This window comes from Aulonocara stuartgranti (genome assembly GCF_965226115.1).
Source record: "Aulonocara stuartgranti genome assembly, chromosome: 16".
Lineage (NCBI taxonomy): Eukaryota > Metazoa > Chordata > Actinopteri > Cichliformes > Cichlidae > Aulonocara > Aulonocara stuartgranti.
Window position 1 is genome coordinate 20,799,589 of NC_138952.1, and position 13,777 is coordinate 20,813,365.

Sequence of the window (13,777 nt, forward strand, 5' to 3'; positions counted from 1 at the left end):
GGAAAGTACCGGAATCAGCAATGCATGGCGAACAGTTTGGTTTTCCTGTCATTCTTACACGAGGATGAATTCATTACCAGAGCAGATCTTAACCGTGTGTTGGACAAAGGCCATGCCGTGTATTCAGATGCCAGAAAGAGGTTTGTGAACAGCGTGTTTCTAGCCTGTGATGAACTTCCCACTGTGATCATCAGCCGCAGACACGAGTATCAAGTCGACATGTCTCAGTTTGCTCTTTACGGCACATTTGACGGTACAGATCATCTTCCGAGCCTTGAACAGGGACTACAGTGTTTGGCTTCAGACATTTGCTATGCTTTGCTAGTCATGGGAGGAACCGCCATTGCAGTTTCCAGGCTGACTTCAGGTGAATACGCATATTTTGATCCTCACCCACGTAAGTCTACAGGAATGCCATTGTCGCTAAGTGTAAGTGGTGGAACTGCAGTTATGTTAAAATTCACACGTCTTAACGACATGATTGACAGGATCAAACGTTTGTACCGAATGTGTAGCATCGCACCAACCTGTACCTATGAGCTACAGCCTGTTGAGTTCCACAGTGAAAACGTTGCTGACCAAAGAAATGCTGATGAAAACAGACAAACAGCTACAACTGTTCCAGCACCAGCTTTAAATGAACCTAAATTTGAAACCCCCAAATCCACTGAGAAAACACAGAAAACTGTGGCCGACACTTTAGCTACTGAAGTGATGTCATCCAGAGTGGATTATTCAAATGAGCCAGCTGCTGAGCTGAACAATTCTGATTATTTAGAAATAGAAACCTCTGCATCTTCTGTAAGAGACACTCAGGTAACAAAAGATTCTGTTCCTCTGAATGATTTAAACACTGCCTCCTGTTTAACTATGACAACAGATGAACTCTCACATAAACTGTTGAAGCATAATAAACAGCAAAGGAGAAAGATTAGGAGACGACTGTTGGTCCAAGAAAAACTACCACAGAGAAGGGAAAATCAGAAAAAGAAAGAAAGACAGATGTACGCTTTTGATGAAAGCTTTAAGGCAAAGAAAAAAGATTCTAGCAGAAAGTCTCATGATCCTGATCACAGACAGAAGAAGAGTGTGTACAAAAATAATCTGTGTAAACTCAATGCTACATATAGAGAGAAACAGAGAGAACATTTTAGAAAAATCTATAGAGATAGTGCTAAAATTAGAGAGAGAAAAAGAGAACGTGTCATAAGGATGTATAAAGAAGATTCTTCATTCAGAGAAAAGCAGAAGGAACGTATAACAAGAACATATAGAGAATCTCCCATTTTTCGAGAAAAGCAGAAGGAACGTATAACAAGAACATATAGAGAATCTCCCATTTTTCGAGAAAAGCAGAAGGAACGTATGAGAAAAACATATAAAGAATCTTATAGACAATCTCCTATATTCAAAGAACAGCAGAAGGAACGTATAAGAAGAAATTACAGAACTTGTGCTGGATTCAGAGAGAAACATAAAGCTTACATGAGGTCATATGTTTCTAACCTATATAAAGAAAGTGTAGAATTTAGACAGAAAAAAAAATGTTACATCACTAAACGTTATGGAGAAGAGAGACAATTTCAGCAGCAACACAAGGACAATATGAGAGAACGAATGAGAGTAAAATATTGGAACAGTATTTCTTTTAGACAGATGCATAATATCAGATGTGCAATGAAAATAAAAAGAAAATATCGTCAGATGCATCGACCAGCTGACAGTTTACAGTGTCATCCAGAGAACACTTTAATGAATGAGGCCATATCTCGTTTCAGATCCAACATTAAGTCAGCACCATCTTATGTTTGTACTGTTTGTCTAAAAGCTTCTTTTCCTAATCAGGTGAAAATCTGCAAAAGAGAAAATTACTCAAAACACCAAATTGTAGCTCAGCAGTGTCTAACTGGTAAATTTGTTCATGTGTGTGACGAAGCATGTCATGATCACTGCAGCTTTCCTGTTGAGAGAAAAAAGGAGTATATCTGTCACACGTGTCACAGTTCCCTCAAAAGTGGACGCATGCCCAGGCTTGCTGCTGTTAATGGTTTAGAACTGCAGGATATTCCAGCTGAACTGTGCGATCTCAACATTCTGGAGAGACATCTGATTGCCAAATGCATACCATTTGCTAAGATTATTCCACTTCCAAAGGGCAGACAGAGACTCATACGTGGTAATGTGGTGTGTGTACCATCTGAAGTCCAACAAACAGTTGACAGTTTACCGAGGATCAGAAGCCAATCACAGATCATGAGGATAAAGCTGAAAAGACGACTGTGCTACAAAGGCCATCAGCTGTTCCAGACTGTCACCTGGTCTAAACTCATTCAAGCCCTGCGTAAACTCAAACAAATTCATCCACAGTACACAGATATTATTATCAGAGATGATGCATTGCTTTGTGATCCAACGTTACCTGATGATGACAGCAGTGATGAAGCCAGCATGGGAAGTGATGATTATGATGAAGCAGATTTAATGGAAATTGACAACTATGAAAAAGATGCCCTTTTGTGCGAAAGTGAGTCTGAAAGTGACCAAGCTATTAATATGCAATCCTGTGATGAACAACCAGAGGAACAAAATCCAGATGAACCAGAAAGTGATTTGAACAATGGAGGTTTTGCTCTAGAAAGTTGTCTGCAGCCTGTAGACATTTCAGAAGAGATTCTCTGTTTCACTGATAACACATATTGTGTGGCTCCTGCAGAAAGAAACAATCCTGTTAGCTTCTTCAGAACTCCTCATTTGGAAGCCATGGCATTTCCTGTGCAGTTTCCTACCGGTCAGAATACACTGGATGAAAAGAGACTTCTTAAACTCACACCAAGTGCTTACTTCAAGTCAAGGCTTTTCAACATTGATGCAAGATTTGCTAAAGACACAAATTACCTGTTTTTCTCACAGTTTGTCACTGAAATACATTTGGCTAATTCCAGCATGACAATACAGCTAAGGAAAGGTAAAACTATGACCAAAGATGGACGCAAAATCACATCGGGAATGTTACAAAGTAAGACAGAAGTAGAGAAGCTGGTAAGAAATAAAGATGCAATCAGATTTATGCAGCCACTCAGAGGAACTCCAGCTTACTGGCAGAAAACTACCAGAGATCTATTCAGCATGGTTCGCCAAATAGGAACACCTCAGTTCTTTGTCACTTTCTCTGCTGCTGAGATGAGATGGCCTGAAGTGATTCAAGCAATAAAGAGACAGCAAGGTGAAGAGGTTGATTTTGAAGCCCTGGACTGGTTAGAAAAGTGTGAAATTCTAAGATCAAATCCAGTAACCACCATGCGGATGTTTGATAAGCGTGTTGAGGCTTTGTTCAGAGATTTGCTTTTTTCTCCTGCACAGCCCCTTGGTGAGATCATTGATTACTTTTACAGAGTTGAGTTCCAGCACAGAGGTAGTCCGCATATACACATGTTGCTGTGGATTCGAGAAAAGGTAGAAGCAGATGTGGATGATGACCAAACTGTCTGTGACTTTGTGGACAGATACATCTCAGCTCAACTCCCTGATCCAGAAAAACAACCTGAACTGCACAAAAAAGTCTCTGAACTACAAAAGCACAGCAAGAACCACACAAAGACATGCTTTAAGAGTGTGAACTCTGGTTGTAGATTTGGGTTTCCAAAACCACCATCCACAAGAACAATGATTGTGAGACAGGATGAGGATTCAGACACTGAAGCTGCAAAAGCCAAACTCAGACCTTTGTTGAACCTGCTGAAGGAACCTGAAGCTGCTTCCCTCACCATAGAGCAGATTCTGTCACGATGCAACTTGACAATGAATGAGTATGAACAATGCCTCCAGAACATAAACAAGAAAACAGCTCTGATTCTGAAACGTGACCCAAAGGACTGTTGGATCAACAATTACAACCCAGACCTGCTTGAAGCCTGGAACTCTAATTTAGATGTCTCATTCATTTTGAATGCCTATTCATGTGTAGAATACCTCTGTAAATATATAACAAAGAAAGAATCTGGCCTCTCTGAATACCTGAAGACAGTTATCGATAACTCTGATAAGAACACCGTCAATGAATGTGATGAAATGAGAGCTGTGATGCAGGCTTACTCAAAAAAGAGAGAGATCAGCGCACAGGAGTGTGTGACTCGAGTCTGTGGCCTAAAAATGAAAAAATGTTCCCGCAGTGTTGTATTTGTACCAACAGATGATAACCCAGTAAAAATGAGTCGGCCCATGAGCTTCCTGGAAAGCACAACACATGACAGCTGTAATATTTGGATGACAAGTTTGAGTGATAAATACAAATGCAGACCTGAGACCCCAGAATATGAGGAAATGTCGCTGGCTGATTTTGCTGCCCTGTGCCGGTTGGTGAGTGGTCCAAATGAAGGAAAAGATGTGCTTCCTCTTCTAAACCAGCTTGGATTTGTACAAAGGCGAAAGAATGATAAACCAGCTATAATCAGGTATTACCACTGTTCACAGGAAAAAGATCCTGAGCAATATTATGGTCGACTGTTGAGACTTTACCTTCCACACAGATCAGAGCAGGAACTGAAACCACAATGTTTCCAAACCTATCAGTCCTTCTACAACTCGGGTTTTGTGCGACTTCCATGTTCAGACCACAGTGAGTCTGTGAAACGGATTGTGAAAAGAAATAAAGACAAGTATGAGAAGAACTCTGAGGATATTGAGAGTGCACTGGAAGAGTTTGAACAAAATAGGGATGTTGTGATCGATGAATGGTGTAATCTTGCTCCTGAATCTGAAGTTGTGAGGCTGCAATGTGATGAGAATCTTCCTGAGAGACATTCTGATGATGAGAACGAACAGGAGAATGTTCCCGACTACAGTCGTCAGTCTGATGCTGTAACAGAGATCAGAGCCATCAGAGAACAACCTGCAGTAGATCCAGCCGTGGTACGTGTAATGTATCAGAATCTGAACCAGAAGCAGGCCTGCGTGTTCTATACTATAAGAGACTGGTGTATTCAGCGAGTTTGTGGTTTGAACCCAGATCCATTTTTCTTCTATATCAACGGTGGTGCAGGAACTGGAAAGTCACATCTGATTAAATGTATTCACTCTGAAGCATCAAAGATCCTGAGCAGACTGCCTGCTAATGCAGAAGAAGCTGACATATCAAATCCAACTGTTTTACTGACTTCATTTACCGGTACAGCAGCTTTTTCTATCAATGGCTCTACATTACATTCTCTACTGAAACTACCCAGGAGTCTGAAACCACCCATTCAAGGACTTGGTAACCAACTGGATGAAGTCAGATCTGAGCTGATGAATGCAGAAATTATTGTTATTGATGAGATTTCAATGGTTTCAAAACCCCTTTTTGCCTATGTGGATGCAAGACTGAAACAAATCAAAGGCACTCAGAGACCTTTTGGTGGAATGTCAGTTTTAGCTGTTGGAGATTTTTACCAGCTGCCACCAGTGCGACAGTCTAAACCTCTCTGCGTTTACGATCCAGAACAGATTGACCTATGGCAGGAACATTTTCAGATGATCACTCTAACCGAGATCATGCGTCAGAAAGATGATGTGGCCTTTGCAGAGATGCTGAACAGGATTAGAGTGAAAGAAAAGACGGATGAGCTTTCTCAGTGCGACAGAGATTTGTTGTCACAGGCTGTGACTGCACCAGAAGAATGTCCAACTGAGGTCTTACACATTTATGCCACCAACAAGAATGTGGAATCCCATAACACAGATACCCTGAAGAAGCTTCATTCAAACATCATAATCATCACTGCAGACGATTTCCAGAAGGATAAACGTACAGGCAGAATGGAACGAAGAGACAAACCATTTACAGGTGGGAGAAATGATTTACCTGACACTCTGAATGTTGCTGAAGGAGCTCGAGTCATGCTGACCAGAAACTTGGACACACTAAACGGTTTAGTCAACGGTGCTTTTGGTATACTGGTAAAGGTGGTGAGATCTGAAAATGATGGACACATAATCAAACTGGGGCTCAGAATGGACAACCGGCAGCCTATGAGACACAACCGCAGTGCTAATGCAGCATCTGATGATCTGGTTTACATTGAGAGAGCAGAGGAGAGTCTGAAGTTTAAAGGAGCGGTACGCAGACAGTTTCCTGTAAAGCTAGCATTTGCCTGCACAATTCACAAAACTCAGGGTCTTACAACACAGACAGCTGTAGTTTCAATGAAGAACATTTTTGAACCAGGTATGGCTTATGTTGCTCTCAGCAGGGTGACGTCTCTCAGTGGACTCTATTTGCAGGACTTGGATGAGAAAAAGATTTACTCCAATCCCGAGGTAACTGCAGCACTCCAAACCATGAGACAAGCCAGCGTTGAGGAAATGATGCCTCTTCTTCAGGTCAGAGAAACAGCCAGCAGACTTGACACTCTTACACTGATCCATCACAATACGGAGGGTTTGCCATCTCACATCAGTGACATCAAGAGTCATCATGAAATGTGTTTAGCAGATGTTTTGTGTCTCACAGAGTCTCACCTCCAAGGCTCCTTTGTTGCAGACAGTCTTCATTTGGATGGCTACACCATGTTCAAACGCAACAGACATGTGTCCTACACAAACTTTCCTCACATGGCCAGCAGAAGTGGTGGTGGAGTTGTTGTGTATTTGAGGAATCATTTTCAGGTTCAGGTAAAACAGTATCTGCATAATGTCACTGATCTTGAGTTTTTAGTGTTGAAGGTTCAGGCTCCATTCCCTGCACTCATTGCTGTTGTGTACAGACCCCCTGACTACAGTTTGACACCATTCATGCAAAACCTGGTAAGTCTTTTAGATTCCCTTGAAATAATGGACTGTCACCCAATCATTGTGTGTGGAGATTTTAATGAGAACCACTTGCAGAGTGGAAGAAAACAGATTCTGGAGCAGTTTCAGTCGAGAGGGTATTCACAGCTGATCACTTCTGCCACTACAGACAAGAACACCCTGCTTGACCTCATTTTTATTTCTCAGCCAGATCAATGTCTCCATTCCGGTGTTCTGAGATCATACTACAGTTACCACAACCCTGTGTTTTGTGTCCTGTCCTCGAGCCAATCATGAAGTCGTCTGGTGAGTTTTGAAACAATTACAGATCATGTTTGTTACAGAGTTTACTGATTGTAGAGTATGAAAAATATTTTTCATTGGAAAAAATTGTCTTCCCTACTCTGTCTGTAAGAAGACCCTTTCTTATTGCAATGTTATTAATCATGTCACCAAATCATGGCTGTACTTCATGCAGAGCCGGGAGATCTGCTTTCTGTTATCATGCACCTCAGATCTGAAATATACTGCATTAAACGGACATAATTTATTTTTTATTCTCATGTTTTAAATGACTAAATCTACTTATACATTTTTTCAGGGATGTTAATTGTCATCTCCTTTTTTGATACTTTTTTTACTCTGACGTATGTATCTCAACAAACGAGATCTTCCCCTCCAAGATGCTTTCAAATATGAAATAGTAAATAAATAAATCACAGATAAATGCAGGTATTTATTATGGGTCACATGAATAAATACAGACAATTATATTTTCTTGATTATAGTAAATTTTGTAGAATCAAATGTTTTTTGGATGAATGAGGTTTTGCTTATCATGTTTTACAGGTAAAAAATGTTAAAAGTTTTAAACTATCTTTAGGCTACCAGAGATGTCTATAATTATACATTATGTAGAGAAAAACATTTTCACAGCTTACAGAATTTGTATAAAAACTGATTTAGAAGTACATGGAAAGTTTCTGCATCAATTTTCTGACTTGAACTTTATCCGGGTGGGTTTGGGTTTGGGTGGATAAAGGCCAAGTCAGAATTCTCTGAGCAGCTGGAAAAAGCTGCTAATAAACAAAGACATCAGAAAGCGGGGGCTTTAGGTGTAGCCCCCGCTTTCTGACGCACTAATTAGATTTAGTAACTGACACCCCATACCAGCATTATATAGACACTTGGGGGCTGAGATGGGTGGGTGGGGAGGGGGGGTGGGTGGTGTTAAAAGCACTTTATGTTTTGTAGATGTATTTTTTTCAGACAGGGCACACACAGTCCTGTTTCCTTTGTGGGAAAACCTTCAAACTTCACCATCCTCAGCTGAAACAACAACATCTTAACACCATCTTCATGAACTGCTGAGCCAAACCTGATCCATCAGTGCTGGACTGCACAGATAACTACATGCCACACAGAGACTGCTGTTTTATGAACTGCCATACCAGTATGTCTTCAATGGAGAAGATGACACACCCATCACCTGACCTCCTGCCTGATCTGGAGACCATCATGATGCTGCCACACTACACACCTCTGAGACCATGAATGATGACTCCTACTGAGGAAACTGTATTTCCTGTCAGAGATGCTCAGTGATCCTCAGAGCAGAGAGAGGTATGATTCTTTATCTTTGATAAAAAATGTCAGTGTTTTTAATTCAATTAATTAATTAAAATCCTGTTTAGTGCATAAATAATTCCACACTTAAATGATTATACTTGTTGACACTTTTTGAGTTTTAATTCACATTATGGATTACAAATCTATGCTTTTTCTACTCTGTCTCTCTGTGCAGGTATTGCTGTCTTCTGAGTTCTTCAGTGTCCCAACTGAGACATTCAAACCTCATTGCAGAGCTCATGTCTTTCCTCACCATCATGTGAGTGTGAGATTGCTCTGGATTCTGGTTATGTGGCCTGCAGCACCTATAAGGTATTTCAACATTGTTCATTGCATAACTTATTTGTAGTTTTTAGGCCTTAACACAAATAAAATGTTCCTTTTTCTGTATTTTTTAGAACAAGCTCATCCAGTGTGCCTGCATTCCAGCTTCTTAGACTCTACTCAAGTGGACAGAGTATCAGTGTTTGGCCACTCTTACAGACACCGACTTCTGTCAACTCACTGCTACTGATCAGGCACCTGACTCCAGGAAGACAGAGGGCTGCAAGCCTGTCATCGTTTCCAGTGTGGCTTTGTATTCTTGGGGTAGCATCAGATTTTTCCCACAAATATTCAAAGGTAACACTTATTTTAAGCGTAGTTATTAAGTCAAAAGTCTTCCCTTGTGTTAATTTTATTTTTTTTATTTGTTTTTGTTTTCTTTTAGATTTATGTGCAGTGATCGGATGTGGTGGAGCTTTGTTAACTGTGTGGAAAACATCTGTTTGTGATGATATTTACAATGAGGCTTTAAGGTGACAGTTTCCATGTAATTTCAATCCTTTTACTAAGCAAAAACATGTTTGCAATTAACATATTTTTTTTCAGTTTTGTCTTTTGGATTTATGGTTAACATTCCTCTGTGACAGCAAATACTAAACTGGTCCAAGTAACCAGCATATCATTGGTCAAAGGCAAAAAGGACCACATGTCACGCTAGCAATGAATTATTGACTGTGTTTGTGTCACCAGATTTAACAAACAATATCAGACATATGAAACTGAACTCTGGATTAATGTGCAGATTTTTTTTGTGTTTTTTTTATTGTTGAATAATTATTTTGTAGAACAAACCCAATCTATTTACCCAAACAATGTAACTTGTTTGGGTAAATAGTGGATTAATATATCTAAGTCTATAAGTATAGCAAGCTGAATTCATACAGACACACAGCTCTAAATCCTGGATTGTAGGATGTACAAAAATGATCATGTGATTATTATGGACATTTAAATAACAATATCTATTGAACCATTACATGTATTCTTTTTAGAAATTACACAATCTCAAAATGTGAAAAAAGAAAGTGTTTAAGAGAAAAAATAATGTGTGTTTGTATGAATCCTGCCTTAGTATGGGGTGTCAGTAACTACATTAGTATAGAGTAGGTCTAACAGTGGTTTTCCACATCTGCTCTAATACAGCGGTCCCCAAACTTTTTTGCGCCATGGACCGGTTTATGCCCGACAATATTTTCATGGACCGGCCTTTAAGGTGTCGCGGATAAATATAACAAAATAAAACTAGTACCGGTACCGAAAAAAAGAAAATTTATTCATAACACACGTCAAAAGACCCAGGAAAACCGAGTTAACGATAAAAACGATAACAAAATAACGCTGAAAACCGATAAAAACCCTGAAAACGATACATTTCACACCTGAGCCTCATCTCTCGCGGCCTGGTACCAAACGACTCACGGACCGGTACCGGTCCGAGGCCCGGGGGTTGGGGACCGCTGCTGTAATATATATAGATAATGGGTCAGACATATAAAGTCATTTTGAAAAGTTCATAAAGGTCATTTATATGTGTTCCTCTTTATCATTTTATATCAGGTCAAACAGCTGACTTGAGTTTTGATCAGAGTAGAACCATAACATTCATGCTAATGGTTCTACTGTTTACAGTTACTTTATGATGGATTTCACCCTGGTCACAGCACTATGTGAAAAGCTGTTAGAGGTAAAGTTAAGCCAATTAATACCTCATCATAAGTCACTCTCTAACGCAAAGCAGTGATTATTTTTCACTGTAATTTATTCCACAACGATGTTCTTTATTTGATCCTTGTTTCTTTAAATATGCAAATCGATTGTTCAGCTGTGTGACTCTCCACACCTCAAATATATCACAATGTGGACTTCATTTTGACAGTATTTTGTAGATTGGTACCATATTTATCATCAAATCAGGAAACTGTAAACTAATTGAAAAAATTAAGCTTATGAAAATTTTAATGTGGCATAGGAACATGTTGTTTATCCTTGCCAAATGGTATTTACACAAAACTCCAGCAAATCAGAGGATATATTTTTGTCTCTCACTTGCTATATATGTGTATATTTTTGCAGTTAATAGCCTATCATGTGTCTGCGCATCTTAGGGCCATAAACATAAACATGGCAAACAAGGATATGTTCACAATTCCAACAGATGCTTCAATTGTTTGTATAGATTTTAGATCAATTTGATTTGCATTTTCTATTAATATTTTTCTGTTTGTCCCAAATGGTATTTTTATTTCTTTATGCCATTATTGTAATCATTGGAAACAACTGAGTAAATATTTTGTATCATATGTTTCTAAAAATATTTGAATGTTCTACTTTTCTACTACTGGTTTTCTACTTTCTAAACTTTCTGCCACTTTTTGGCATTTCAATAACATTATTTTTGGGTGTTTTAATCTCTGACCGCAGCATCTTGTGCATTTATTACCTAAATGTTGTTTGTGTGGGTCTTGCCTTTGTTATGTTTTTTTTGCCATTTTTAGATTTCACCAGCTGTGCAAACTCGCAATTTTACCTTGGTTTTGTTCCACATTAGTTTATCTGCCGGCACGTTTTCTTCCTTTTCTTATGTTTTTGGTAATTTTTCACAGTTAAACAAGTAACTTTGAGGTTACTTCAGCATTTTCAGCTGTTATCTGTTGACAGTTTTGCCTAATTATTACATTTCTGCAAATTTCTAGCAGTTCTGATAAGTTGTAATATTTCTGCAAAGTTTTTAATTTTCTACTAAATTATATTATTCCTGCTAGGTTACACTACTTTTGTTTGTTATGTTATGTTAAGTTATGTTATTCTAAATTATTGCATTTCTGCTAAGTTATTACATTTTTCTTAACTTGATATTGTTCTGCAAAGTTATTAAAATTTCAGCAACTTTTTAAACACTGACTTTGATTTCTTCAGCTTCTTCAGCTATTTTCAACTATTTTCAGCAGACAGCTTCAGCTTTACAGTTTCCTCTAAGTGATTGCAGTTCTGCTAAGTTATTACATTTTAGCAAAGTTCTTTTGCTTCTGCAAAGTTTTTACAATTTCTGCAACTTTTCAGCTTTTTCAGCTACTTTTTGCAGACAGCTTCAGCTTTAAGCATCCACACTGCATTTTCGCAGGAAATGCAAATTTTTCTAGTTATTAGTGTGAATGCTTGAAAAGCATTCACAGTATTGTTCTTCTAATCTTTATTAGTGTGAATGCTTGAAAAGCATTCACAGTATTGTTATTCGAATCTTTATTATTATTATTATTATTATATTTTATTTTTCCGTACGTTTTTTATAATCCTACTCCTTCAAAACCGTTCAACTTAGAAAAACCATTCAAACACCGTTAGATTCCTATTCTTTTGGACAACACTGCTTCTATTTTTCATATTTTTAACATTTATATTTTTAATTTTATTCAACTTTATTCAACAAAAATTTATAATGTATTTCAATGGGGAGACCCTTCAAATCCTCATTCAACTTACTCATTTTTAAACTCTTACTACTTCCACATACATTGACATAGAGCCACCATTCAAACTTTAAAACGAAGACAAGACATTCAACTATTCAACTTGTATTTATCTTTTCAATATCTATTATACTTTTTCTTCAGTTCCAGTTTAAGTTTCATGATGTTTTTTCACCCGTTTCAGAGTTTATAATGGGTGTGTATGGGACGGAATGTTGGGGCTAGAGTGAGACAGCTCAACTGCTAGAGTGAGAGGAGCAAAAAAATTAATCTTAAAATCCTTTTTAAAACTGCTGCTGTGTCCACAGCGTTTGCTCTACAGGTATGATTTTACCCTCAAAACGTAGCCATGGCTGTCCTCTTTCATCCAATGTGTTTACTATTGTACTAGGTGTTATGGTTCTTTCATAAATGTCACCAATGCACAGCCTCCTCCCTCCAACTCTTCCATAGACTCTAATGTTAAAATGGCTCAGAAGGTTCGTTTGAAAATCAGAAGAGCATGGTGTCTTTCCACTGTCACCACGTCCATATAATAAGCTCCACAGGCATGAAAACTGAGAATTAGGTAGACTAGACATTGCTGTCGCTCACGGTGAAAGAATTTTGTCAATACGACTTTTACTTTTCATTTGGGAGCAATTTGTTTGGGCCTGACTTTTCTGTTCATTTTAAGCAGCAAAAGTGAGGTGCATGTCTGTGTCGTGTGTATGGAGCCATTGGGTGCAGTCACTATAGCAACCAGGCTCACACCTGCCTGCTTAACGAGCTCTCTCTCTCACTCTGCCAAGATTCATCTTAAACACTTCTCTTTCAACTGCTGCTGTCTCCACAGTGTCACAGCCATCATTTTACCCTCAAAACGTCGCCATCGTTGTTCTCTTTCCAACATCTTGTCTTTCAAAGCTCAGAGATGTAAACTTTTTAAACTGTGTGGATCCAAGTGGAGGGATCACATTTTAGTCATTCAGTGATTCAAAGAATATGACCTTTTAATATTCTTTCAGATGTTTTCTGACTCTAAATGTTCTTTTCTCATTTCTTAGGTTTTTCTAATTTACAATTAAAACATTTTCAGCTTTTTTCCAACTTCTTCTTCTGTGTAACCTTCAGCTTTTAGCAGTTCAGCACTGTTGTTTTCAGGTTAAATTCAGGTTGTTGTTTTTTTTTTTTATCTCATTCAAAATTTTTAACTCAAAATTCAGCAATTAATTCATTTCAGTCCATACATTCAGATTCAAGCATTCACACTGCAGTTTCTTCAGAAAATGCACTTTCTAGTTAGTGTGAATGCTTGAAAAGCATTCACAGTATTGTTCTTCTAATCTTTATTATTAGTGTGAATGCTTGAAAAGCATTCACAGTATTGTTCTTCTAATCTTTATTATTATATTTAGTGTGAATGCTTGAAAAGCATTCACAGTATTGTTCTTCTAATCTTTATTATTATTTTTTCCTATTCCGTACGTTTTTCGCCGACTATCTCCTTCAAAACCGTTCAACTTAGAAAAACCATTCAAACACCATTAGATTCCTCTTCTTTTGGAATGGTGTGCTTCTACTTTTCTCATTTTTAACATTTATATTTTTAA

At 38.2% G+C, this 13,777-nt stretch overlaps 1 protein-coding gene across 10 annotated transcripts; it reads left to right on the plus strand.

Annotated features, from left to right (window-relative positions):
• The first annotated feature begins 305 nt into the window (after nucleotides 1–305).
• LOC309690591 (uncharacterized protein) lies at nucleotides 306–9,661 on the plus strand. 10 transcript variants are annotated; one of them, XR_014271754.1, is made up of 7 exons: nucleotides 306–6,357; nucleotides 6,488–6,604; nucleotides 6,692–6,780; nucleotides 6,862–7,071; nucleotides 8,035–8,388; nucleotides 8,570–8,706; nucleotides 8,793–9,661. XR_014271754.1 is itself a non-coding variant. In XM_082507730.1 (3 exons), exons 1-3 carry the CDS (start codon nucleotides 328–330, stop codon nucleotides 6,695–6,697), a joined length of 6,153 nt encoding a protein of 2,050 aa, XP_082363856.1. In that variant the 5' UTR covers nucleotides 306–327; the 3' UTR covers nucleotides 6,698–6,852. The 10 variants fall into 10 exon arrangements, 2 of the variants coding, with proteins under 2 accessions (XP_082363856.1, XP_082363855.1); XR_014271758.1 differs by having other exon boundaries at nucleotides 308–6,357; nucleotides 6,488–6,780; nucleotides 8,793–9,015; nucleotides 9,104–9,660; XR_014271759.1 differs by having other exon boundaries at nucleotides 308–6,357; nucleotides 6,488–6,780; nucleotides 6,862–6,902; nucleotides 6,973–7,071; nucleotides 8,793–9,660.
• The last annotated feature ends 4,116 nt before the right edge of the window (nucleotides 9,662–13,777 follow it).